The sequence below is a fragment of the Sander vitreus genome, chromosome 2 (assembly GCF_031162955.1).
Source record: "Sander vitreus isolate 19-12246 chromosome 2, sanVit1, whole genome shotgun sequence".
Lineage (NCBI taxonomy): Eukaryota > Metazoa > Chordata > Actinopteri > Perciformes > Percidae > Sander > Sander vitreus.
The window spans coordinates 35,391,644-35,418,749 of NC_135856.1; the positions used below are offsets into that span (position 1 = coordinate 35,391,644).

The window sequence follows — 27,106 nt, forward strand, 5'->3', positions numbered from 1 at the left end:
AGAGCTAACGTTAGCCTTAGCTAATATGGCTGTTGTTCAATCTGATTAATCCAGAAACAGAAATAATGTTTTATGACGTGGCCTATGATGTAAAGTTCAAGTGTGATCACGTTCCACTAATAAGTTAAACATGCCAAAAACAATATAAGTATCTGGCTAGTTGGCTCTAAATTTCTGTTATAGATTAGGCTAATCAAACTGGCTGGCCAGGCTAAACAATAGCCATGGTAGCTGAGGCTAGCTCTTATGTTATGAGATAAGGGTACATTGGCAAGGATTTACAGACATTTCAAAAGCATTGCATCCCAACAACAAAACAGATGAGAGACACTTACATACATTACTTTATTTACGGTGCTGTCTTGCGCTACATTGTCAAAGACAGAAAAAAAAACGTTTTTTTTCAGCCGGTAGGCTACACTCCGGGCTTTCTGAATTAGACTAATAAGCTCTGTGTGGGTGAGATTGCCCTAAAAGTGATCAATCATAGGAGGGCCAGTGCCTCCCTCTGGTTTCTGTCAAAGTCGGTTTCATTCGGGCGAGCAGAAATCCAATTCGAGAGCAGAGTTTACCTGCCAGAGTGTGTATGCCCTCCAGTGATCGCAAAGCAGACACTCACGGGCCCGTGCAGCTTAATACACTCAGGTGCCATTCTTTCCCTCTCCCTATGTTTCACACTCGCAGCTGCCTGTACAACTCTTGATTGTTGAATTGGTTCGGAGAGAGTAATATCTGAACGTGTGAAATGATATAATTTGCTCGTGAGCATGTTTTCTTCGTGCTCGCAAGATATGACATAATCCTCATGCCATATTTTAGAACCTTTCTGCTGTCTTTCATTCGGACTCCGTCAAAGTCTGTTTGCACTGATATGCTTTCATTTTTCGGGCGCTCTGCTGTCCTTAACACCATTTGATAGAAAACCTTTTCTGGGACCATAGAGAGCCTAGAGAGGTGAGTAGGCCTACTAAATAAAGTGTATTTTGTTATTGGGTGAACTATTTCTTTAATAACACAGTGAGTATTAGCAGTGTGTGTAAAGTGTGTATCTAATTTTCCCTGCATAAGCACTGAATGTCCAGTAGACCTATAGCAGATAAGAGCAGAGGATCTTACAGTGTATGGTGGTTAGAGGTTCTAACCACCTCTGGGATTGCTCCGGTGAAATCTCTCTTTTCGGCCAGGTGTCCGTCCCCTTCCTCTTCCTTTGTGTTGGCGTTCTAAACTCCGGTGGATTTATGAGGACTATGGTTAACTGCTCCTCAGATCTCTGCAGGGTAAATCCAGACAGCTAGCTAGACTATCTGTCCAATCTGAGTTTTCTGTTGCACGACTAAAACAACCTTTGAATGTACACGTTCCACCAAAACAAGTACCTTCCCGAGGCTACTTTGCAGCGGCACCGTGGCTCCGTCCGGGCGGTTAGCACCACCCAAGACGATTGTGATTGGTTTAAAGAAATGCCAATAAACCAGAGCATGTTTTTCTCCCATCCTGGAATGCTGTGTGGACTACCCAGACCCTCCTTCGCAGCGCTGTGGAGGAAGGTCTGGGGCACATTCAATCTCAAAACAGTGTGTACCGTTTTTGCTACGGTTTCCAACGGTGTGCAACAGGCTTTGAGTTATGTTTTCTCTCATTTGGTGGGTGTGTCTCTTGTTTACAGTATTGGCTGTGTCACAGGTAATACCCAATCAGCAGAGACGTGTATGTAAACTCTTGATAGTAAAAAGGCACAGCGCTTGCACACACAACAGTGTGTTCAACCAACCCCAGTTTCAGTTTAAAGAAACGTGTTGTCGTGTGAACGTGGCCCTGGCAAAGCGAGACTAGAGTTTACTAAACGTGCTATAGCATTCTAACCACATCATTTTTCAGTTTGGATAGAAAAAAATTAGTTGCCTTGCTACACAAAAATTGTTTTTTCCAGGAAAAAATAGCCCAAAAGGAGTGCGGATGATTTATCATAGAAAGATTATTTCTTATAATGTGTCAGTGTGCTGCCTGCCATACTCAAAGTTATGATAGGTATGAATACATGTAAAGAAAAAGGACAGATTTCTGCAGGAAGATGAATTCTAAAAGTTCTAATGTGTCACATCATACAGCACATCTTTCCTGCATAAACAAAAACAAACACTTTGCTCATTCTTTATATTGGCAGTAAAGTGTTTTAATCCCTCTCAGGTCCACAGTGAAGAAGCAGCATTTTGATGAGTTTACGCAGGTACTGTTTCTGACTCTGAAGTGTCCGTCTAAATTGGTAAGAACCAAAGCTCAGTGTTCACTCAATAATTCTTACGTCTTCTGTCTCTGTCCACCTCTATCCCCCTTACCAGGAGAAAATATCTGAGCTGTCAGCAGAGAAGGCGGCTTTGAATGAGAAGCTGAAAGCAGAAGAGGAGAGGAGGAAGCAAATACTCACTGACAAAAATCTGGTAAAGATGGTTACATCTGTGATAATAATTGACAGAGGGTTGGTCTGAATCTGTTTAACACAACCTCCCCCTGCTGGTTTGGAAGAGTCACACACTCTAAATGTATTCTGAGCCCCATCAACTGACATCTCTAACCACCAGGGGCAATTCCAGGATTTTTTGAGTGGGTTGGCACAGGGGGTGGGTGTATTGTATTCTGTATATCAGAATACAATACACATTTTCTATAGACTCAGTCTGCCATTTTTTTGAAAAACAATTCCATTGCTAGTTCCATGGTATCAGAATTTTAGATAGTCACCATAGAAACATTAGTTGGTCATGTGACAAGGGCTGGGAAGATTGGCAGAACAGGGAGCCAAGCAACAGAACTCTGATCCAATGAAAATCACAATTGTCAGATTGACAGCCCAATGGATTGGTGGTGGTTACCCCCCCGATTCGGTGTGTTCCGTGCTGTCGTCAGTCGGAGGAGCCGTTCATTTGGGCCGATTTGACTTGTTGAATCGGCCAGTGACGAGAAAACCGTTGCTGACAACGCCAGTATCTTCTCATTACTAGCCATTGTATTTTCTTCCGTTCAGCGAGTAATGACTACTATCAACACTCGCTGATGAAAACAATGACTGACGACAGCGTGCTCTGTGTTTACTAGGTCTAGAGAGATGTTCCGTCATTTCCGGTTTTCATTTTTTGGGCGACAATACAGATTAGCACCGCCTGCTGTTATGGAGACGTATTACGTCTCGCACACATGCAGAATGTACGCTCAAGTCGGCGTCGCTTCGTTGTGTTCCGAGTCACGTTTTTGACCTCAGGGAGCCGACTGATCAGTCCGACTGCCTTTTCTGCTGACCGTCGGCCGTCGGGTTGGTGTGTCAGAGCCTTTAGCTCACAGAAATGACATGATAAGCATGATCACATGGTGACTTGTAATCAGTATTCCTGTCTTTGTCTGTGCTGCCTCAGGGAGCTGCTTTCCCCACAGAGGACATTACAGTTTCATGTAGCCTGCTCTAACTTGTATGTTTGTTTATTTGTGCAGAAGGACTCCCACACAGTCTACCTGGAGCAGGAGCTGGAGAGTCTTAAGGTGGTGTTGGAGATCAAGAACAACCAGCTGCACCATAAGGAGAAGAAGCTCATGGAAATGGACAAACTAGTAAGCATCTTTTTTCTTTCACATATTATCATCTTGGAGTGTCAGTTGCCCCCCTGTGGTCTAAATGCTTTTTCAGAGGCTTTTTCATTCTCACAAAAGTCCAGTATTCAGAAAGAAATCTGATTACTTTTTGACTTTTTCTTCACTGTTGTGGGGGAAAATTGCTAAATTGAAGATGAGCACGAAGCATGCAGTCCAGACATATTGTCACCGTTCAGAGGAATATATGCCTATATAGACTATATAGTCTTTTTGTTACTGTGTGTCACAGTTGGAGACTAATGTGAAACTGCAGGAGTGTCTGACGAAGGTCCAACAGGAGAACGAGGACTACAAGGCCAGGATGGACAAACACGCGGCTCTCTCCAAGTACGTTCTCCCGGTGCTATGTGTGTGTGTGTGTGTGTGTGTGTGTGTGTGTGTGTGTGTGTGTGTGTGTGTGTGTGTGTGTGTGTGTGTGGTGAGATGGTGATTCATCTCTCTGCAGAGGTGTTAGTTTTGCCATCTGCTCTACAGCCGGATTTTTCAGTCTATGTGCCTCCTGATTTTGCTCCACTCCTCTCTCAGTAATCCATCTGTCTCTACTTCATGACAACATTAGACTTGTAACAGATAAGACTCACTGTTGATTTAACCTGCCTGAGATACCAAGTATTATGAGGTCTTACCCTCTGAGGTAGTGACTACAAACAGGATAAAACTCAAGGTAGGGCTGGGGGATATGGAGGAAATCAAATATCATAATATTTTTGACAAAATACCTCTATCGATATTGTGACAATATTGTAGGGTAAGCTATTGGTAAGCACCAATAGTTATATTGTGCTTTCACACAATATTTACACAATGAGATTTGTGACAAACAATAATCAGTAATGTGGATATACTGACTAAGTGGGTAAAAGTAAATAATAGATAAGTTTCGAAAATGACATACATTTACTGTAATGTAGCCATAGAAAGACACCAGTAATGTCATATAACGATATTACGATATCCAAAATCTAAAATGATATCTAGTCTCATATCACGATATCGATATAATATCAATATATTGCCCATCCCTAATTTAGGGTAGGATTTTTACTGACACATTTAAATTAGTTAGATCTATATGTGAAATGATTGTGGATTGTGGATTGTCTGTGGACTTTTAGCCCACGCAGAGTGAACAAAAGGTCATCAGTCATGTTTTCCTGTGGTTTTATCTCACATCTGACCTTTTTCTCACATTTGCCTTTTCTTTAACTCATAATCTATAAAATAGGACATTGTGTTTCGGTCTAGACAATTGCTTATATCAGCCAGATAAAGGAAGTGTCTTTATTGTGAGGCCCTGAGTTTAAACAGTTTAACACTAACAATAATCTCAAATTAAGGGTGGGGGTGTGGCCTTGACCAGGCCACTTTGCTCATTTGAAAGCCAAGATGTCTCTCTCTCTCTCTCATGGGTGGGCCAAATTCTCTGGGCGGGCAAAGCAGAGAAAGGGAAGGTAATCTTGCTCCTTATGACCTCCTAAGGAGCAAGATTCCAGATCAGCCCATCTGAGCTTTCATTTTCTCAAAGGCAGAGCAGAATACCCAGGGCTCGGTTTACACCTATCGCCATTTCTAGCCACTGGGGGACCATAGGCTGTTGTGCCTGAACGCGTTTATTGAACGATAGTTCATGAACTCGTTCATATTTTGGGCGAACGTGAACTGAACGTACTGTATTACTGCCTGATGAACGTTACTGTGAACTCGTTCATTCTGGTGTCTGTGAACGGCACGCTCTCTCAGTTTAACTCAATAGGGTGCCAGATTTCTATAGAGCCTTCCAGGCGAAAACACACAGTAAACAGGCCTTAATATGTAGCGGAAAGAACACCCAATCAGCCGCATGCGTCATCAAAACAAAAAGCAGCATGGAGGCCTCGTATGATCATTTAAACGGGTTTCGTGACAAGGTCGGTGAGGATGGAAAACTCTTACATTTCTGTGCAAACTTTGATTTTCAAAAAGAAAATCCGCACTTCAGTCACATCCACAGCAGACCTGAAACAGCACATTGAACTGAAGCAACCGGCTAGCCTTTCAAGGCAGATCCTCGACCCAAATCCCATTAACTGCGTACAGTAGCGGCTCCGTTGTCATCTCCCAGCTGGACAACCTGGTGATGCAGTATATTGTCTTTGAGTAAAGTGGAAAGCCCAGCTTTCATAAACTTAATTAAGGGGTTGCAGCCATCCAAAAAGGTGCCATCAAGAAAAAAAGTACAGACACTTAAACAAGAAATTTAAAGAAAACATATGTGAACTTAAGACTGAACTGTTTGAGATCGATGCTGTGTGCACAACAGCGGATTGCTGGTCAGCTGTGAACAAGGCATTTATGGGCATCACTCTCCACTGGCTAAACAAAACTGATGTTTCTAAGAGATACTCTGCAGTACTGGCATGCCGGCGGATTAAAGGAGCACATACACATGATGTGTTGGCAAAATTATTGCCAGATGTAAACAAATAATTCAAAATCCACAACAAGGTTGTGTGGCAATAATTTTGATAAATAATGGCTCGCAGCAACATATGGAAAAAAAGAACTATGAACTAGTTCATTTTTGGAACTGTGAACTTAGTTCAAAATTTGTGAACTGAACTTTGAACTAGTTCATGTAGAAAGTGAACTTTCCCAACACTGACAGGCAGGGTGGGGGAACTCATATTAATGTTAAAAAAAAACCTCATAAAGTGATATTTTCATGCCATGGGACCTTTAATCTTTATGAACCATGATAGCCACAGTGTGTCTCCCTTCAGCCCACTCCAGCTCTCTGTCTCCCCCTGCAGGCAGCTGTCCAGTGAACAGGCCATTCTCCAGCAGACGCTGCAGAAAGAGTCCAAGGTCAACAAGCGTCTGTCCATGGAGAATGAGGAGCTGCTGTGGAAGCTGCACAACGGTGACCTGCTGGCGAGCCCCCGCCGCCTCTCACCCACCTCACCCTTCAACTCACCACGGAACTCTGCCTCCTTCCCCACAACTGCACCTGTATCGCCCAGATAACCCCAACAACAAGCAACGACCCCTTCCTCCTCCTGCTTCTCCTCATAACCTTTACAAGCCTCGCAGAGCTGTTCCAAATACAGAGGAAGACTTCAGTCACAGTGGTGTTGTTGGATGTTAATGATAAACTTGTACATTTGGAATAAATTGCATTAAAGACGCTTATTTTGAAAGCGAAAAGACATTGCAGTGGCACCGATGCACTTAAATCTGAGAGTGGGACTGGCCTTGTTCTCTACCAAATGCCTGGTTCTTCAACAAACCTTTCTTCTTTTTCTGAAGAAAACACAAATAAACAGGCACACCTCAGGGTCTGTACATGGCGCCTCACTCTCGTTTTGACTATTACTACCTTTTATTTCTAAAATGTTGTACAGTTTAAGTTCAGTTAATCCTGCTCTTTTATACCACTCTGGTGGATAAGGGGTGGATAAGAGAAAACCTTGGATTTGTGGCATATGTAAACATACTCAAAGTTGTTTGGGTTTAGCAAATCATAAAATGACGGGTACTTCTTGATTAGCATGGATTCTTTTGCTTTTTCCCTTTTTTTAAAGAGGATGTTGTTTTTTTCCCCCTTAAGAGCGAAGCTCAATCACTTCAATCAATCTGCTTTGGACCTCTGAAAGAAGTGGATGAACTTGATGTCCTACTGTGGGAAAACAGGAAAAAATATTCAGTTCGTTCATTTGAGGAACTGACCTTTACTGACATGAACCTTTCATCCAAAGGATATCTGTTCCTCCGTGTAAGCTCCTCACAACCCTCTACCTTAATCAACTATGTGGAATGTAATCACCCTCGGATGTCAAATCTGAGCAGGCATCTCAGAGTAGTGATGGTCAAATAAAGCTTTGCGAACCACTGTCTTTAGTTTCTGAGATCACTAGATGGCGCTCTCTGTTCAAAGAAAAAGGTTAAAGGAATGGCAATTCAGTGTGTTTTCAACCCTTTGTTGAACAGAGAGCGCCAGCTAGTGAGCTCAGAAAATAAAGAGTGGTTCGCGAAGCTTCATTTGACCGTCACTATCTCAGAGCCAAATATGCAGTGTGTGTTGGCCAGGACAGTGTTCACCCCCTTCCCACTTTACTTTTTCCTTTAAATCTCTCATTAACAAAGGCATACGACTCCCCCACCTCCTCTAAAATCACAAATATCTGTTTTTGCTTTGGGTCACATATAAAATCACCAGAACAACTCCCAGACTCTGTAACTGACCGATAACTGGCCTGTTTGTCCTGAAAAACCTCAAATGTACTAAAATTGCCTCAGTTCACCATGTTTTATTTTGGACACAGAATAAATACAATATGACATTAGAGTAAAGCAACATTGTTTTATTTTGAACATTAAAATAAATGCAATGGTATACATTTTTTGAAAAAGTCAAACAAGCAAAGATCAGGAAAGGCTTGGGTGAAAATGTTAAGTTTAAGTCAAATGTGTAAAAAAAAACAAAAAACAGGAAGCTTTTCAGCTCTAGTAGGGAGACGCGTTGCTTCCAAACTTGCCTTCAGCCTATCGGCCATGAGGAACATCAATGATGTCGCCTGCAGCTTTTCTGGAATCACGTTGTCCCGGTAACGGCGCATTTACCAGTGGCGGATGTTCGAGGTCAGCGGCTCGTACCATCATGACTACGGATTTAATGGAGTACCACCAACCGTGCCATGTGTACCACACCACCCCGTCATCCGCCATTGCTTGGTACGGCCCTTTGTAGTAGTGACCATTCAAGTTGCCTGAATCACACCTGTGATGAGGAAGTAAAAGGAAAAAAAGATTAGACATATATACTCTCGTTCGTGTTTTGTATATTGCCATTTTCAACTTTTCTCCCTTTATTTTCTATTATTAATTTGCATGTTGTTCTTAGCGGCATAATTGAATTGAATGCCACAGTGAGACTGAACCTGAAGTATCAGTCTATTACCTGCTGAACCACCAGCCTGACTTGCTGTGTCTGATACACCTAGCGTCACCGTCATTCTTGTGGTCATAGGTGCTGAACTTGACCCCGCTTGAGCCCAAGCCTGGACTGGTCCATTTCTGCCCAGCAAAGGGGGGCCCATCAGCCAGGGCATTCCCTGCATCCCCAGTGTACTCTCTCATATGTAATTGGTACTGGTCCTTTCCGTGAACAGGGGAGTAAAAGCAAAGAGTTTTGAATAAATCGTTGCTGTTGCAAAAGCGCTTTTTTACATTTTACACTATAAAATTACTATAACAAACTTTTAGGACTGCAAGAAATGTGGCATATTTTAAATTCACGTTTATGATACTGTAGGTTGATGGAGGTGATGAAGTTTTGTTCTGAATAGAGCGCAAAAATGACATCAAGATAGGCCAACAAGAGGATGGAAAAGATAGCAATAGGAGCAATGGAGGAAAAAGTGAATGGATAGAGATAAGAAGAGGAAAATGTGTCGAGAGGAAGATTAAGGAGCAGTAAGGGGTTAGTAGTATGATGGTAAGACAAAGAAAAATGGTTAAAGGAGATTGCATAGGAAGAAATGAACAGCTGTCAGCTGGCAGGACTGGAGCCAGACGTCCTCGCTGTTGTTCCCATAACGAAGGTCATAAAACAGTCTAAATAAGAATACTGTTATGGGAAATAAAGAGAGGGCGAGGTTAAAACAAATGTGTTGCAATAACTAATAAGACAACCCTCAACCATGGGACTAAGTGCCTTTTTACTTTCTCATACTATTTTAATTTTGCTAGTGTCTCTGTTTTACCTTTTCATCATCCACTTTAAAGTTCTTGTACTCTGCATAGCGCTGATTACCCTCAAAGTCCTCCATGTTGATCCGCAGGGTGTAGTTTCCTAGAAAACACTGAGTTACACAGGCAACAATCCCATAATGTCTAACAAACCATGCAAACCACACATACATAAACACACACCTTGTGAGGTGAGAGCATGTAGAGGTTTATTGCCCAGCCAGAATTCTCCATCAGGGGAATAGAGGTCTCCAAATCCATGCTTGTACTCCACCCACGCTCTGGACACACAATGATTATACATACATGCACATACAAGAAAGAATTTAATTTATACACAAAAAAAGGAACCAAAAATGCGAGGCAAGCTCTCACCTTTGACATTTCTTTTGAGACAATTATGTAGTTGAGATGTGAGTATAGGATACACACACACACACACACACACACACACACACACACACACACACACACACACACACACACACACCTGTCAAAGTTCTCTTTGCCATCTCTTCTCCTCTGGAAGACAGTCCATCCTCCTCCGTTGTTCATGTCACAGTAGACGCTCAGTGCGGCGAGAGAGGCATCTGGACGAATCACATACAGGCCACTGGCCACGTTACCGTCTGCAAACACCTCAGAGCAGTCTGTATGCACAAAGATATACAAGGTAAAATATTAAAACCATGTAGGTGAATAATTGGTATTAACGCAATAGAAGCAAACAGAAACGCACAGACATATTTGCTTTACATCTTTGTGAGATTCCTAGCGGCTGGAAGTATTTTTTTCCTGAATTGCCTAATGCTGACTTTTAATGGAACTCAAGTGGTAAGTCATGAGAACGCTGCCGCTCGGCAACGGCAGCATTAAAGCTATAGTGAGTCATTTATGTTGCCCCCATGAGGAGTTCGATGTAATGACAACAACACTGTCGGAGCATCCACATGACGCAAGCCTTTGGTGATCGCGCATCACCCCCACCCCTCCTCCACGCAGTTGCTAACACAGAGGATAAAAAAATATGATGGATTCTTCAGAAGAGGTAATTATCTTGTAAATTGATGTATTGTAATTGATGACTAAACCATTTTGTCAACATAGCCATATTAACAAATATAGTTTTGTGGAGCTGATAAGCTTAAAGGTGCTCTAAGCGATGATGGGTGATGTCACTTCTTGTTGACGTTCGAAGTATTTTCAAACTAAACGAAGGCTAGCTCGCCCCTCCCTCCTCCTCATCCTGTCCCCTCCCCCTCCCTTCCACCAAGGGGGTAAGCCAGCCTCCGCAAAGCGTAGCTCCTATGGAGCCATTTTGTTGCTATCAAGCCATCACCCGCCGTTAGCATCCTATTGACTGCCATTCATTTTGGCACCACTTTGACAGCGAGTAACTTTACATCTGAAGCGTATAAAGACTTTATTTGTCCATTGTTTATTTAAAAAGAAACACGACAATGTATAAAAGGCTACATTACCTTGTATCTCACATTATGGCTCCGTAGCAGACGTTTTTGTAAAAATAGGCTAACGATTGTGTCATAACCACGCGACTTAGTAGAGGAATTACCATATAGTACAGGAGAAGCTCGCAGGCAGTTTCGACTTACATTAGCTGTTTAAGTTTAATTACTAATGTTAACTAGCATTTTAGTTAGCAATAATTAGCCTGTGCCTATGTTATCTCCTTACATATACCTACGCTCTCCGTCTCTGCAAGATTCGGAATGATTGAGATTTCTCTTGGCACAGCTACCAGAAGACTTACAACTTTCAGACAGGTTGCTCACGGCACATTTACGTCGTCTCTCTCAGTTGGAGGCTGTGCAGTAACGCTCAGCCATCACCAGAAAAGTGCTTCTAATGTCCTTCACTGGTTTCTGTTGAAAACAATGGTGTCACTTTGTCCATTTCTTTAACTGTCTATGTCTTCCACACACTAACCCCCCAACCCCCACCCCCAAATCCTTCTTGTCGGTTATTGGCTGGAACACAGTTTTTTTTTCGTGGTGCAGGTTGGCGCAGTTTGTTTTTGTTGCCGTTTGTGGAGCCTGGGCTGTCTACAGAGACAACGTTTTTTTTTACAGTGTGTTCAGGGGACAGGCAGCTCACGGATAGTGAGGAGATGTTTGCTGTATGAGACCTAAAAAACGCATGACATCGCTTAGAGCACCTTTAATTTGCTTTGTATCAAGTAATTTGGCAATGGCTTGAATGTAACAGACGTTCATTAATATAAAATGGTTGCGCACTACAGCTTTAAGGTTACTGTCGGCGGCTGGAAGGAGGCGAACAAGCAGGTAACGTAATGCAAAAAACATAAAGGCAAAAGATGAGGTCATTAATATCAACATTAATTAATATCAAATTATGAACAAAAAACTCTAAATCTACGACTAAAATGACAAAATATTAACATATATATTAACATTAATATAATTACATCCACAGAAAAATGAACTACCATGGTAAATGGACTGCATTTATATAGCACTTCTCTAGTCTTAACGACTCAGTGCTTTTCGATACCATTCACCATTCAAACACACTTCATTCACTGGTGGCCGAGGCTGCTAACAAGGTGCCACTTGCTTATCAGATAAACATTCACACATTCACACACCAATAGCAATTCCGGGTTCAGTGTCTTGCCCAAGTACATGTAGACTGCAGGGGCCAGGGATTGAATGACCGACCTACCAATTGGTAGATGCAAAGGGCGGCTCTGGTAGTGCGCTCTATTACTTTGCGCCATTTCTGAAAACGTCAAACACGCCAAAACTCGTGAACTCTGAGCTCCCCACTTACGAGGTAGTAATTACCACAACAGAAGTGTGTTCATGGACTCTTATCGTAAACACAGTAAACACAACCACATTTAAAGGCAGCATAAAACACTAAATGCTAACTGCTGATTGGCTGACCAAGACCTGACATAATAGCCTTACAAAGTTGTTTTAGCTGAGATACATACATATAAAAAACAATACAACCAAACATCTGCTGCAGTTGGAAACAAGGTTAATATGAGCAGTTTTTAGGCTCAAAAACTAAAACAATGTGCTAATAGAGGCTAAAGAGTTGGTAATTATTCTCTGTGGGTTTGCCACTACAAGCAAAACCCTTTTACATTACAACTGGTCATTTAATCCACTGTTAATAAAATACTAATTAGCATAGCTTTAACACTAAAGAATGGTTTGTAGATAGCTAGGCAGGTAGGACAGCCAACAAGTGACACAATGTAGGAAGTTTTGAAGTGAAGGCAGATACAGTAAACGCTAATGTATGTATCTCTCCCTACCTCTATAGAGGTTCTCAGGGCCCAGGTGTGAGTTGGGTATGTGCTCCAGATGCTGTGCCTGGCTGCTGTGGAGGTCCTGGATGTAGCGATGCTGGTTGTTGATCACATTCATCAGGCCCTGGATCTTTGCTTCCAAATGGACCACATTCTCCTCACATGGCACAGGGGCCTGAAAAGAGACAGAAAGAGAAGATTAGTACCTGGTACATCGAGTGATACACACAGACTTTAAGGGTAGAACCAGATAAAAACTGCAACCATTATGCAAAGAATAAATGTTTCATGTTTGACATTCTGTGGCTTTGCGTTTTTATAGTTTAAAATCAACAATGAACCTTCTAAAATCTCCTTGAGTTGGTCAGATAAAAAACAAGCTGGGCTTCTTGACAGTAGTTTTGCATATGAACTACTGATTTACCAAAGAAATAGTCCGTATAAAAACTGTCCAGTCATGTCTTTGTTATCCAGTGTAGAGACACTGTTTCAGGAAAGAGATTGCTGCTCTTTTGTAACTGGCATTTTATATCTCAAACATCTACGCTCAGAAAATCCAAACTGTCTGTATATGGAGTAATTAGAGTATAGTCTTTAGTATGATATAGTGAAAATAAGTTGGATTTTCTTACCGCCAGAGAGGCAACCATGTGAAGAAGAAAGGCCACTGATGTCCTCAGCATTCTCATAATCAGTGATCTGATTGACTCAAACTGCCACACTCGTGACTCTTGTCTCACTTTGTCTATAGAGTCTAACGGACTTCCTCTCTCCTCTGTCCTGTTTGGCTGTTGCTGATATTGTTCACTGCTCTTTTTGACCATGGCTAGAGATTATTAAACTGCACATTACTGACACATAGCCTCCATCTAGTGGCTAGAATAAATAGTTATTGTCTCCTGCTAATACCTAATGCCTCAAACTGAACCTACAAACTGCCAAAGGGCCTACAATAATTTCACTTGGCTATAGTTTCACTCATGTGATGTGACCACAGGTGATGCCAGTGACCAAATGTTCCAATTATGAATGTGTGTTATAATTTAAGATTTCACTTTTCCACTGTCTGTAATTCCAGCAACATTAACAAATCTATTAACAACAGAGTAGTTATTTGTTTGTTACACAGTTGTCATTTGGGATTATTTAAGACAAAAAATGTGTCAATGATTAAATCAATACATAAATGCTAAAATAAATAAATACTGACATACGTTCATAAATAATTCAATGCATAAATTAATAATAAAAAAAATGTTGGTAGAGGCAGTAATAAATGTACGAATAAACTTAAAAAACTTAAAACTTAATTTCAGTATTTGTGTCTGTATGTTAATGAGGTATACTGTAAGGCAAAGTGGACCTGAATCAATCCTGCCACAGTTAGATTAGATTGAAAGATTAGATTACCATCTACCTCATTAACATAAATACAGAAACGAAATTAATAAATGAAAAAGGTAGAAATATAAAAAGTATAAATGTGGATTTGTAGAAGTTTTGTAGATTAGTCTTTTTTTTAATTTCCTGATTAATTACCAATATTTATAATTAAATAATATAATATAATTATAATTTAATAATTTAATTACTTATTCAGCAAAAACACATTTAAATACATACATAAAAGCTTAAATAATTAGATGACTAAATATATATTTTAATAAATAAATAAAATTGACAAAACATGAATATGCTGTAATGAATACTTCAACAATTAACTAAATAAATGTTTCTCTATTTCCATATTTCATATTTGAATTGCCAACATGTATTCATTCATTGATTTAAGTATGAATTTTATGTACTTATTTCAGCATGTCATTTTTTACGCTCAATACTATGTGACTTGTTTGTTATCTGAAGTCACACTTTTGCTAAGCTAAGTAAAATATAACAAGAAAGCAGGAAAGCAAAACGGAGGTTAGCTAAGAGAACCATGAGCCACTCGGATATACAAGTTAGGTGACTGCATTTAATGTAAAACCAACATAGACCAACACCATACTATTTGTGTCACGAAATCTCTGTAATTTACGGAGCGCGACTGAAAAAAGAAAAATGCGACTCCGGTGGGACTCGAACCCACAACCTTTGAATCACTGCTCAAGTGCTTGACTAGAAGTCCAATGCGCTATCCATTGCGCCACGGAGCCACCTGTTGGCTATCACTCGTTAAACATTAAAAACAGTCTCTCGATATTATTGTCAAAAGTTGTTTCTACACAGTAGAGCTGTGTTTTGTCTCTACGTTCTGTCACTACATACATATTACAAACCTCAAAACGACATACCTTTGATGAAATGAATCACTGCACAGACGTGTATACTGTGAAGGTTGCCAAGTCCCATTTGCTGATACGGTTGCACGTCTGATCCTTATCAGATGGGATCCGATAAAAACATAACCCCGGATTCTCTCCTCGGTGGTTAGTGCATGCAATCGCCCAACAACTATCTGGCATGTAGTTTTCACCTCAAAACACCAACTTTTGTATGGTAAAACTGGCGACGTCCTGGTAAGATCCTTGATTAGCTTACTAGATTTCGTTGCTAGGAGAATGACGTTCTTGCCCGCCAGGCCAGCCAGTAGTTGTGACGTCACGTGCAAAGTATGAATAGTTACTCTAGATAAGAAATCTGGAAACAACTATGGGCCAATGACAGGCACGTAATGTTACGTTTATGCGTGGGAGTAATGCAGAGTTTAGAATGTTAGCGGCTCTACGTTCTTTAACCCTCTACATGTGTAGTCTTTGTTAGCCACTACCTTTTATTATTTATTTTTTTTAATTGACAACCCCCCCCCCCCCGCACACAAGATGGCAGTATCCCCTGTGTTGAGCAATTCAGTGACACAAATTAGTAACTTTTGTAAACAAACACCGTTCTTCCTAAAATGTTTTTTTTAAACTGTTTGTTTTTTTATGTTCATGTTTAAACCCCTGCTGGCATTTAGGTATTGAAAAGGTAGTTGAAAGTAATTTTTGAATAGTTTCTGAGAGGAAGAAAACGTGTAACGGATCGCGGTGTTTCCCAAAACAGATTTCAGAGCCAGCCTAAGAAAAATACAGTAGGCTATTCCTTTCCCGAGCCACATTAACCAGCTCCGACTGGGGGATCCCGAGGCGTTCCCAGGCCAGGTTGGAGATATAATCCCTCCACCTAGTCCTGGGTCTTTCCCGAGACCTCCTCCCAGCTGGACGTGCCTGGAACACCTCCCTAGGGAGGCGCCCAGTATTCGAGTGACATCAGTTTTGGGCACATCCTATGTGATAGAGTCTATCACAATTAGAGAAATACGTGACTGAACTCAGGCAAAAGTCAAAAGACTGTGAATTCGGTGCCTCAGAAAACGACATGATCAGAGACAAGATTGTGTTTAGCATGCATGAATGATCAGCACCTGAAAGAAAGACTCTTAAAGGAACAATATGTAATATATGTATTCATTAATTAAATCAAAAAATGACCACCACAATATGTCATCATATACTAAGGTAACATGCTAAGTTGAAATACTATCTTCTCTGACAACAATGCTAAAGCCAGTATTATCTCCTTTGAAATTTACATTCTGGTGCGGAATGTCTGTTTTAGTTTTGGTCTGTGTGTTGTTGTCAACTGCCTTTGACTGTTTTGCCAGTCAATTCACTTTAATGAATGCATATTGAAACAAAATACTGGGAAATTCCTCGAGGAGTCCACATAATGGCTGACAGCTTGATAATTGCTGCATTGATACAGTACAAGGTGAGCAGTGTCAACTACATTGGATGGGCCACACTGTCACCTCAGAGGGAGTTAAAGCAGATGAATTACCAAATACTGATATAAAATGTACAATTATAGTGTAGGCCACTGTACAAGTAAAATAAACGTGTGTGTGTGTAGAGTTGTAACACTACCAAATTTTGCTGTATAATTAATCGTTTCTTAATATTAATATATTCTAAATATTTAAAGAAAAATATATTTTTTTATGTATTAGTTTTTCAAACAAATAGATCTTTTGGTTATATCACTATCATGTGACCCAGAAAATATAATAACACAAGCAGTGGCACCGGCTATTCTATTTCATAGTATGCACAAAAAACGCCTGCTGAAGCAGTTTACTGCGCCAGAAATCAGCTGATCTTATAATATTTTGTGTATTGTGCTCCTAGCGTACTTTTATCATATCATGATGACCAGATCATGAAAATATTTTTACTGAAGCGTTTTGTGAGAGAGAGAGGTGGATGCGCTCAGAGCAGGCAGCTGTCAGCTATGAGGGGACGTTTGTGCCATGTAAACATCATATCCCGAATGTGATCAAAAACGGGATAAGCCTCATAACCGCAATATTCATGTCCATGTTAACACACATGATTCAAACAACATGCTATAGCTCCATCCGTGGGTTCAGCGATACTCAGTGTCCAGCAACAAGTTTATCTATGGATCGAGTCATAAAAATGAACATTCTGATTTTTTTATGGCTACACCACAGTGGGCACAACTGGAGACAGATGTGCAAAACTCTAACTACAGTCTGTACAGCATTAGTTCACCTGAACCAATCTCTAGTTCGTTTTTCATTGCCTGACACAGTTTTCAAAACTCTAAACACTTATCCCATGACTTTAACCACAACGTGCACAACACTGTGGATTTACAGCACTTTGTTCAAATGCTAACACACTGCTGTCAAAACTGTTAACCACGCATTCAAAACAGAATAGAAAACTGCTGATTGCAATTTCAGCTGAAAGATTAAGCAGGTGTCTTGTTTTAGACTTGTTAGTGAACACATACAGTATATATATATATATATATATATATATATATATATATATATATATATATATATATATATATATATATATATATATTTAAAAATATGATATATATGACCTGGCCTGAGAGGGGATGGTTCTGTTACCGGGAACTGGGGAGCATTGCATAGCGGTCTCTAGGGTGTGGTCCCAACCGAGCTTCACTCTCCCCTTTCCCCATGGAATCCGTCAAGATGTGCCCCAAGGTTCGCCCTGGGAGGTAGGCTCACACATCAGTCTTTCATCACACTCACCTAAACCGCAGTTAGCTGTTGCTGCTGAGTCACACTCTCCTTTTTCAAATTGTCTGTTTACTCATACCCAGGTGGGAAAGAGTATGGCTATGATGGCACTACTCAAATACTTAACTATATATCATTTAAAATCATTGCTTGTAAATTTGGAAAAGCATGGATTAGCCTACAACATTATGATGTAGTATTTGGAAAGGCATTTAAGCATTTCCCTGACCAGGTTCCCTGCAAAATGTAGCCTAGAGCAGTTGTGACCTATAGGTTGAAGGTTTGTCACTGTCATATATTATAGCAGTTGTTTCGACAGTGTTACACTGCTTTACGACAGAACCTACATTGTGCTCATGACTACCAGTTGCCGCTTGTTGCTTGTTGTTGATTGTGATTTGCCAGCAAATAAAGCTGAGTTACAAAAGATAGTAGACTCTGTCATTCTACAGTCACTTGTATGGCAAGAACCCACTGCAAGACATGTTCTTAGTGATTGACCCCACAGTGGAACATGTTGAATACATTACATGTCATTTAGCTGATGTTTTTATCCAAAGCGACTTACAATTGCTCCAGAGGTTGCACTCCTCTGGAGCACAATGTCTTCCTCAGGGACACATGCTGATGTATGCTGGTTGATGTATCACAGTGGGTATAACCCAGATCTCCCATTCCAAAGGCATGTGTCATATCAACACAGTAATCTAAATTTATTGTCAATATCTCAAAGTTTTCAAAGACGTCAAATATGTCTGGCAGAATTTTGGCTAAATGTGTATTAAATATTGTCAAAGACAAGACTATTTTCTATTTGATGAACTGGTACAGTCATAGGTAAACATGGACACTAGGCATTTAAAATACTAGACCCGTTTGGATCGCATGGCTGTTTGGAACGGGCCGATTGCTTGGGTCAATCATCAGGACAGCTGAAAGTCTACACATCTTCCGCTGCAGTCTAAAAACACATCTCTTCCAACTGCACCCAGATTAAGAAGATGATGGTTATAAAAAAAAAAATTTGCACTTACTTGTTGCACTTACATTGCACTTGTAGTTTGGCTTATTTAAAGCTGGTGTACTTCTAAGCGATTCTTGATGTTCTGAGTTTGTACCTTCATGGTTGAATGTGGTTATTAACATAAAGAATGCAACAAGTTCCTCGAAATGTTTCTAGTTCCGGGGAAAGGGTTCTGCAGTCAAAATGCGGCTTATATCCAGCTGTTGTTGTAGTCCGTGTTCAGTAGGAGACAGTAGAACATGGTCATCAGCATAAAACAGAGACTTCACCTCTCTATCGAGGGAGAGGCCATGAGCAGCACATTGATCCAGCTCAGCAAGCTCATTAATAGGCACATAAAATAGGTCAGACTTAAATTGCAACCCTGCCGAACACCTCTTCTCTGGGTGAAGAATTCAGTTTGTTTGTCTCCAATTTTAACAGCACACATATTTTCCAAATACACTGATTTAACCAGATCATACATTTTGCCCCCTATACCTCAGTGTAGAAGTCTGTAAAAAGAGCCTCTGCCTAATAGAGTTGAAAGCTTTCTTGAAATCAACAAAAAAGTGAATATATTTTATCGTACCATTTTTTGTCTGGTGTACATGTTTGTTAATTAGAGTGTGAGGGATATATAGATGGTTGGTGGTGCGGTGATTTGGGAGGAAGACAATCTGACTTTTACTCAAGAAAGTCTAGTATACATTGCCACAAACGCCACAGTAGTTCTTAGGGTCTGATTTATAAAGAATAGAATAGTCCCTTAACTTTCTTTCTTTGCAGAACGTCCACGTGAACCTTTTATCACCGTGTATACCCTTTAAGGGTCTGATTCTGGTAATGTGAACACCCCACTGAGCAGACCCAGTCACCTGTTAATGGGAAAGCCATCTTCATCTTTCCTGTGGCAGAGGATGCCCATACAGGGACTTATCAATGTGATTACAAATATGATTTCAGTTTAGAAATTTTCTCTAAGCCAAGAACTGTCTTTCTCGCTGTAAAAGGTAAACCTGAGTTGGTCAATGGAGGAGACAAAGTATCCAGTTAATTTAAAAAAAAAGTAAATTTTTTAGCTACATTTATTAAAATGTTTTAGTAGTAGTTATCAAGATAATATCTAATATGTAGAACAAAGCCAAACTATGTTCTGGGATTCCATGACAGCTTGTCTGAACAGCAGCTCAATAGACAGATATTTAATTGGGACATTTTGAGACATCCCCGAACTAGTGAGGATCATTTTTAATTTGTATCTGATCAACAGCAGGCCAGCACTCATATCCTCCTGTATTTTGATTTCACATGGGTGTTGATATATTGTACATAGCTTGTGACTGATGATTTAATTGCAGAGGACGAGTATGTGAGGTTGGTGAAAGGAGACACCCGCTGTGCTGGTAGACAGGAGGTGGAGCATCAGAAAGAGTGGAGACCAGTGAGCTACCGACACTCATGGAGTCTCAAGGAGACAGCTGTGGTGTGCATACAGCTCAACTGTGGCTCCACTGTTTCAACCAGTAAAGTAGACAACTTGACTGAACCTCTGCCTGCGTGGCGCTTTTATTCTGATTGTGACGGCTCTGAACACGCACTGATGGACTGTGGGGCAGTGAAGAAGTGGCCTTTCGCTTCCACTGTTAAAGTGGTCTGCTCATGTAAGATAGTAGCAGTATTATTTTTACATAGCTGATGATGATTTGAGCTCTAAGACAACCTGCCACACACTGATATTTGATGAAATAATACTGTAATTAATGTGATTAGCTGGTTTACGGGTATCTAGCTGTTTACATCGAGAGCTACACTAAGTTCCTATTACATTAACTTGAATTCATGTGCCGTTTACCTGATGATCATGTTTAGATTCAGCTGCTATACACTACTACTATGTAAGCAAAAAAAGCTAAAATGTGACTCAGGCTTTCTATATTGGACTAACTCATGAAATATTAACTACAACCTAGGTGGGAAAAAACATTTGAACAGGCGTTACAAAAAACTAACAAAAACTGTAATGTCTGTTTGCAAAACTAACTAAATGAAATTATCGAGTAAATGTCCTTAGTTTTCGTCTTTGTCAATGTCTTTCATAGAGAAAATAATGTTATATCTTTCAGAGTTGACATTTCCGACCATAGACCTGTCTATGCCATAGACATATATAGTTTCCGACTGGGAACCCAGAAATTCCATGTCAAATTGAACACAACATTGTCCATGCCCCTCGCCTGGCTCCACGGCAGTACCGAAAGTCGGAAGAAAGCGGAAGATTCCTGTTTGATTATGTTTGCAGTGGAAGGTGGTAAAATATGTGGAAAATGTATTAAAGGGAAAAATCCCACGAATTTGAAATTACATTTGAGAAGAGCGCACAAGGAGGCTAACCTAGCTTACCTTACCTTTTGTAAAGGAGAACGCAAAGCCCCCTTTTCCTGAAACAGAAGCTAACCCTGGTACAGGGTGTGGATGTATGGGTACAGGGCCAGGCAGCATGACGGAGACAACCATAGGACAGAGAACACTACAGGCGGGCTTTCACCGGCGGCCCGACAGCTGCTGGTTAGTAAATACGCAGGAACACCAAAAGCGGGAGGAAGCATGGGTTAATATGTGTATTGATCCTGGGATGTCTATACAACTGTGTGAGTCGATTGACTTCAAAAAGTTAGCCACTTTACTCAAACCAAAATTCAAAACTGTGGGATTATTTTTGTGCCTTTAATTCCAAGCAAAACTTCTCAAGCATCAAACAAAAATCACTAACTCAAGCAAAAAAATTGTCACCTCAAAGGTTAAACTTAAAACTTGCAAACATTTGTGTAGTTGTAAACTATTGGTCTTTTATTCGTTTGATAATATGTCCTTTTCTTTACAGTTCCCTCTGCTTCTTTTACTCTCTCCATCACGTTTGCAGTTGCGCTCCCAGCTTTTTCGTTTGCGCTGCCAAACTCTTTGTTTGCAATTCTGGCCCAAACCTCTCACGTTGGCAGGTCTTACAGGGGTGCGTCCCCATTGGCTAATGAGTTTTTGGTACGTTTGAGTGACAGCTCAGTGCCTGCCTGCCCTGACATTTCACTGCAGCTAACGTTAGAGACTTTGGAGGACACACAAACCACTCTGGCAAACCGTTTATATGACATTTTTTCAAACGCCGCCACCCTAGCCATTTTACAAGCCCACACCTGGATTGAGGGCACCCCTTCATTCTTCCATCCTCTTAAAATAATCTGTCTAGCTATCATTAAACTAGTCTGTACCCAGCTTTTTATGTGCTAATCCATCCTGTTAAGGATGGACCCTTTTCTCAGAACAAATAATCTTGGGCTGAATGGAACCAGGGTCCCTGCAATCCGACATAGGTTATCATGTATCCCAATCGAAAATTCCTGGACCATATCACGGGACCATAGGACATGTAGTAATTGGCTGTCATCTGTCTTAGATCTGCAAAAATTTGGTGTGTCTTTCAGATAATCTGGAGGGAGTCCAAAAGAAACGATGGATAATCTTGAACTGAATGAGGAGCACCCTCACGTCATGTGACATAGTTTTGATATTCCTACAAATTCTGTCCCACTGCTCATCATGCAGTGTAATACTCAGATCCCTTTCCCATGTCTTTTTGAGGGCTATCCAGGCTCCATCTCCCAGGTTCTGCATAAGCATAGAATAATACCCAGAAGCCTCATGACCTTTTCCATATTTCAACAACACCTTAACCTTTAACATTCTGGTGCCTTCGGGGCTGAAGAACTGGATCCAAAAATCCCCACTAACAGATGAAGAAGTTGCACATATCTAAAAAAAATTGAGACCTCGTGATTCCAAATTGCTGTACCACATCCTCAAAGGAGTTCAATATGCCACCGAGATACAGATCCCCCCGTGTAACAATTGCCTTTTCCAACCAATCCCTCCAAAAACAGTACCAATACATAACTTTTGATTTTGCCAAACACTTGATAAAGTATTTGGTTGGATATGGATATGGATCCAGTTCAAACAGCCGGGCCACTTTTGTCCAAACGACATTTAAGCGAGAGATTATTGGACGTGTATTTGCCTTACCATACAGTTTAACAGACAGGCATTGCAAGGGTGATAATGGGGCAAAAACAGATTGCTCAATACAATACCAGGGTGGGGCTCTCTCAGGAGGAAGTGACCAGTGGACCACATGCCTAAAGTAAAAAAACTAAGTAATAATACAACAGTTTTGGTAGACCCAAACCTATGTCTTTGTTATCCTGTCAAACCATTTAAAGTATGACAGAGGAACCCCCAAAAGAAGATATTGGACAAAGTAGTTGAGCTTTGGAACACAAACCATTTTTAAAACATTGACCTTCCCTGCTTTTGAGTCACCCATCTATTGCCATCACATCAAGAGATTTTATTAAATAATGGATCCAAACTAACTTTAACTAGGTCTTTTAACTGGGTAGTGAATAAGATACCCAGATATACCATACCTTGCTTTGGCTACCGAAATGCACCCGATTGCAAGGCTGTGACGGGGCACTGAGCTGTTAAAGGTAACGCTTCTGACTTGGACCAATTTCCCCTATAACCTGAACATTTCAAGAAAGAGTCAATGATCCCGAGCAGACAGGGTATTGATCTGCACAAAAAGTAATTGATCATCTGCATAAAGTTTGTGCACTACACCCCCTACCATAACACCTGGGAAGCTAGTATCCCCCCTTATGGCTGCTGCCAAAGGCATTTTTAATTTGTGTTCAAAGACAACCTACCTTTTCCAGAGACTCATTTCACCACCCCAAAGTGACATTTTAAAGAATTCACATCAATCTGATGTAGGATTTTAAAATTAAAGCCCTTGAACATGGCTAATTAAGGCTATATTTTAACTCTTATTCAGGCTGATCTGAAAAGGAAACCTGTTTACACACTCATTTCACTTCAGATTGATATAACACCACCTCAGACTGTCACTCAGTTAATATCAGACAAATCTGATGTAGAAATTAAAGCCCTGGAAAATGACTTATTAATGCTATATTTTAACCCCGACTCAGATTGATCTGTTCACACAGACTCATTTCACTTCAGTCAGAATAACACTCACACAATATTAGAATAGTCTCATGTTGATTTTCACAATTCTCTCTCTCATATATATATATATATATATATATACACACACACACACATATATATATATACACACATATATATATATACATACATATATATATACATACATATATACATATATACACATATATACATATATATACACATATATATATACATATACATACATATACATACATATATACATATATATATACATATATATATACATACACATACATATATATACATACACATACATACACATACATATATATACACACATACACATATATATATACACACATACATACACACACAGCACATCATTTCCCAGATACTGTATACACTTACATGCAGACAAAATATAAAAGGTCTAAATAAAAGTATGTGACTAAATTAAAAAAGTAAAATGTAAAGAAAATTACAAAAGTTTCTGTCTGTATCTGATATTTTTTAATGTTTCCTTGTCCACAAAAGATATATATCAGTGGGATATGATGTATCACGGGCCCAAGGAGCAATCCCACTCAGATGCTCTGTATAATGACTGAGTGACAGACTGTGGTGGTGTACTACAGTGGTGTGAAAAAGTGTTTGCCCCCTTCCTCATTTCCTGTTCCTTTGCATGTTTGTCACACTTAAGTGTTTCGGAACATCAAACCAATTTAAACAAAAGTCAAGGACAACACAAGTAAACACAAAATGCAATTTGTAAATGAAGGTGTTTATTATTAAAAGGTGAAAAAAAATCCAAACCATCATGGCCCTGTGTGAAAAAGTGATTGCCCCCTAAACCTAATAACTGGTTGGGCCACCCTTAGCAGCAACAACTGCAACCAAGCGTTTGCGATAACGTGCAATGAGGCTTTTACAGCGTCCTGGAGGAATTTTGGCCCACTCATCTTTGCAGAATTGTCCTAATTCAGTTACATTAGAGGGTTTTCGAGCATGAACGGCCTTTTTAAAGGTCATACCACAACATCTCAATAGATTCAGGTCAGGACTTTGGCTAGGCCACTCCAAAGTCTTCATTTTGTTTTTTCTTCAGCCATTCGGGTGGTGGACTTGCTGGTGTGTTTAGGATCATTGTCCTGCTGCAGAACCCAAGTTCGTTTCAGCTTGAGTACACGAACAGATGGTCGGACATTCTCCTTCAGGATCTCTTGGTAGACAGCAGAATTCATAGTTCCTTTTATCACGGCAAGTCTTCCAGGTCCTGAAGCAGCAAAACAGCCCCAGACCATCACACTACCACCACCATATTTTACAGTTGGTATAATGTTCTTTTATGAAATGCAGTGTTCCTTCTACGCCAGATATACTTGGACACACACCTTCCAAAGAGTTCCACTTTTGTCTCATCGGTCCACAGAATGTTGTCCCAAAAGTCTTGGGGATCATCAAGATGTGGAGAAATTGAGACGAGCTTTGATGTTCTTTTGCTCAGCAGTGGTTTTCTCCTTGGAACTCTGCCATGCAGGCCATTTTTGCCCAGTCTTTTCCTGATGGTGGAGGCATGAACGCTGACCTTAACTGAGGCAAGTGAGGCCTGCAGTTCTTTGGGACGTTGTTGTGGGGTCTTTTGTGACCTCTTGGATGAGTCGTCGCTGCGCTCTTGGGGGTAATTTTGGGCGGCTGGCCACTCCTGGGAAGGTTCACCACTGTTCCATGTCTTCGCCATTTGTGGATAATGGCTCTCACTGTGGTTCGCTGGATTCCCAAAGCTTTGGAAATGGCTTTATAACCCTTTCCAGACTGATAGATCTCAATTACTTTCTTTCTCAATTGTTCCTGAATTTCTTTGGGTCTCGGCATGATGTGTAGCTTTTAAGGATCTTCTGGTGGACCTTACTGTGTCAAGCAGCTCCTATTTAAGTGATGCCTTGATTGTGAACAGGTGTGGCAATAATCAGGCCTGGGTGTGGCTAGAGAAATTGAACTCAGGTGTGGACAACCACAGTTATAGTATGTTTTAACAAGGGGGGCAATCACTTTTTCACACAGGGCCATGATGGTTTGGATTTTTTTTCACCTTTAATAATAAACACCTTCATTTACAAATTGCATTTTGTGTTTACTTGTGTTGTCCTTGACTTTTGTTTAAATTGGTTTGATGTTCCGAAACACTTAAGTGTGACAAACATGCAAAGGAACAGGAAATGAGGAAGGGGGCAAACACTTTTTCACACCACTGTATGTAACAGAAGATTCCTTTTCAAATCAATCTGAATCAGAATTAAAATATTGCATTAATAAGCCATTTTCAAGGGCTTTACATTTTTAAATCCTTCATAAGAATGGTCTGATATTGACTAAGTGACAGTGTGAGGTCGTCTGCGGTCACTCTGAAGTGAAATGAGTCTCTAAACAGCAGGTTTCCTTTTCAGATCAATCTGAATTAGAGTTAAAATATAGCCTTCATTAGCCATTTTCAAAAGATTTCATTTTGAAATAAATATGCCATCTGTTGCGACTTTCTTTTGCCTCCTCTATTCAGCTTGTCTATATCTAAGATGTTCCACTTCCGGAATTGCTCTGGTGCCGCAGGAAATTCCGCCGGATGCATGTCTTTTCGCCGATGTCCGTTACCTTCCTCTTTCTTTGTGTTGGAATTTTAAACTCCGGTGGATTTATGAGGACTATGGTTAACTGCTCCTCAGATCTCTGCAGGGTAAATCCAGACAGCTAGCTAGACTACCTGTCCAATCTGAGTTTTCTCTCGCACGACTAAAACAACTTTTGAAGTACACATTCCACCAAAACAAATCCCTTCCCGAGGCTATTTTGCAGCGGCTCCCTGCGGAGCTTAGCGCCACCCATGACGATTGTGATTGGTTTGAAGAAATTCCAATAGACCAGAGCACGTTTTTCTCCCATCCCGGAATGTTGTGTGGACTAGCCAGACCCTCCTCCACAGCGCTGTGGAGGAAGGTCTGGCAAATACAAGACTACAATTCCACCATGCCTTGTTTTCTTTCCACGTGTGTGTGTCTGTTAACCTGCATCAACCAAAGCCTCCTCAACTGTGATTGTAGGACAAACAGAAACCAGAACACTTCGGATACCAAACTCTTTTCTTGTTGCATTCATATGCAGAATGTGTTTATCGAGATTATGCAACCAGGTTTTGTTAAGGACGAAGAATGCTACATTTTTTTTTTTTTTTTTTAAACTGCCCATTGTGAGTTTGACAATGTTGTAGGAGTACATAATGTTTCACACGTTTGGTTCTAGCAGTGTAAGATCAGACTAAAACACTAGA

At 40.5% G+C, this 27,106-nt stretch overlaps 2 protein-coding genes and 1 non-coding gene across 4 annotated transcripts in view; 1 reads left to right on the top strand and 2 right to left on the bottom strand.

Annotated features, from left to right (window-relative positions):
• LOC144528480 (uncharacterized) overlaps positions 1-7,971 on the top strand; it is an 85,462-nt gene extending 77,491 nt beyond the window's left edge. Inside the window, exons 15-18 of the mRNA XM_078267085.1 lie at positions 2,340-2,438; positions 3,484-3,600; positions 3,872-3,969; positions 6,432-7,971. Coding sequence (XP_078123211.1) covers positions 2,340-2,438; positions 3,484-3,600; positions 3,872-3,969; positions 6,432-6,645 — 528 coding nt within the window. The 3' untranslated portion in view covers positions 6,646-7,971. The remainder of the gene's footprint in view (positions 1-2,339; positions 2,439-3,483; positions 3,601-3,871; positions 3,970-6,431) is intronic.
• Positions 7,968-15,281, bottom strand: LOC144528470 (fibrinogen-like protein 1). Of its 2 annotated transcripts, none has more exons than XM_078267072.1 (7): positions 14,965-15,281; positions 12,677-12,845; positions 9,860-10,019; positions 9,553-9,650; positions 9,384-9,472; positions 8,579-8,775; positions 7,968-8,398 (listed from the first exon to the last, which is right to left on the bottom strand). In XM_078267072.1, the coding sequence occupies exons 2-7, from the start codon at positions 12,786-12,788 to the stop codon at positions 8,164-8,166; spliced, it is 891 nt and encodes a 296-aa protein (XP_078123198.1). In that variant the 5' UTR covers positions 12,789-12,845; positions 14,965-15,281; the 3' UTR covers positions 7,968-8,163. The 2 variants fall into 2 exon arrangements, with proteins under 2 accessions (XP_078123198.1, XP_078123189.1); XM_078267063.1 differs by lacking the exon at positions 14,965-15,281 and adding an exon at positions 13,303-13,409.
• On the bottom strand, positions 14,735-14,826 carry trnar-ucu (transfer RNA arginine (anticodon UCU)). The gene is given in 2 exon segments: positions 14,735-14,770; positions 14,790-14,826. It is a non-coding gene; the product is annotated as a tRNA-Arg (tRNA).
• Positions 15,282-27,106: the final 11,825 nt, after the last annotated feature.

What these genes read in the sequence shown, in the direction of transcription:
- LOC144528470 (XM_078267063.1), bottom strand. Translation starts at nt 13,359, where the DNA reads ATGAGAATGCTGAGGACATCAGTGGCCTTTCTTCTTCACATGGTTGCC. An exon ending in ACATGGTTGCCTCTCTGGCG is followed by an intron (nt 12,846 to 13,302) that starts GTAAGAAAATCC and finishes GTCTCTTTTCAG; the next exon opens with GCCCCTGTGCCATGTGAGGA. An exon ending in CCCTGAGAACCTCTATAGAG is followed by an intron (nt 10,020 to 12,676) that starts GTAGGGAGAGAT and finishes TTGTGCATACAG; the next exon opens with ACTGCTCTGAGGTGTTTGCA.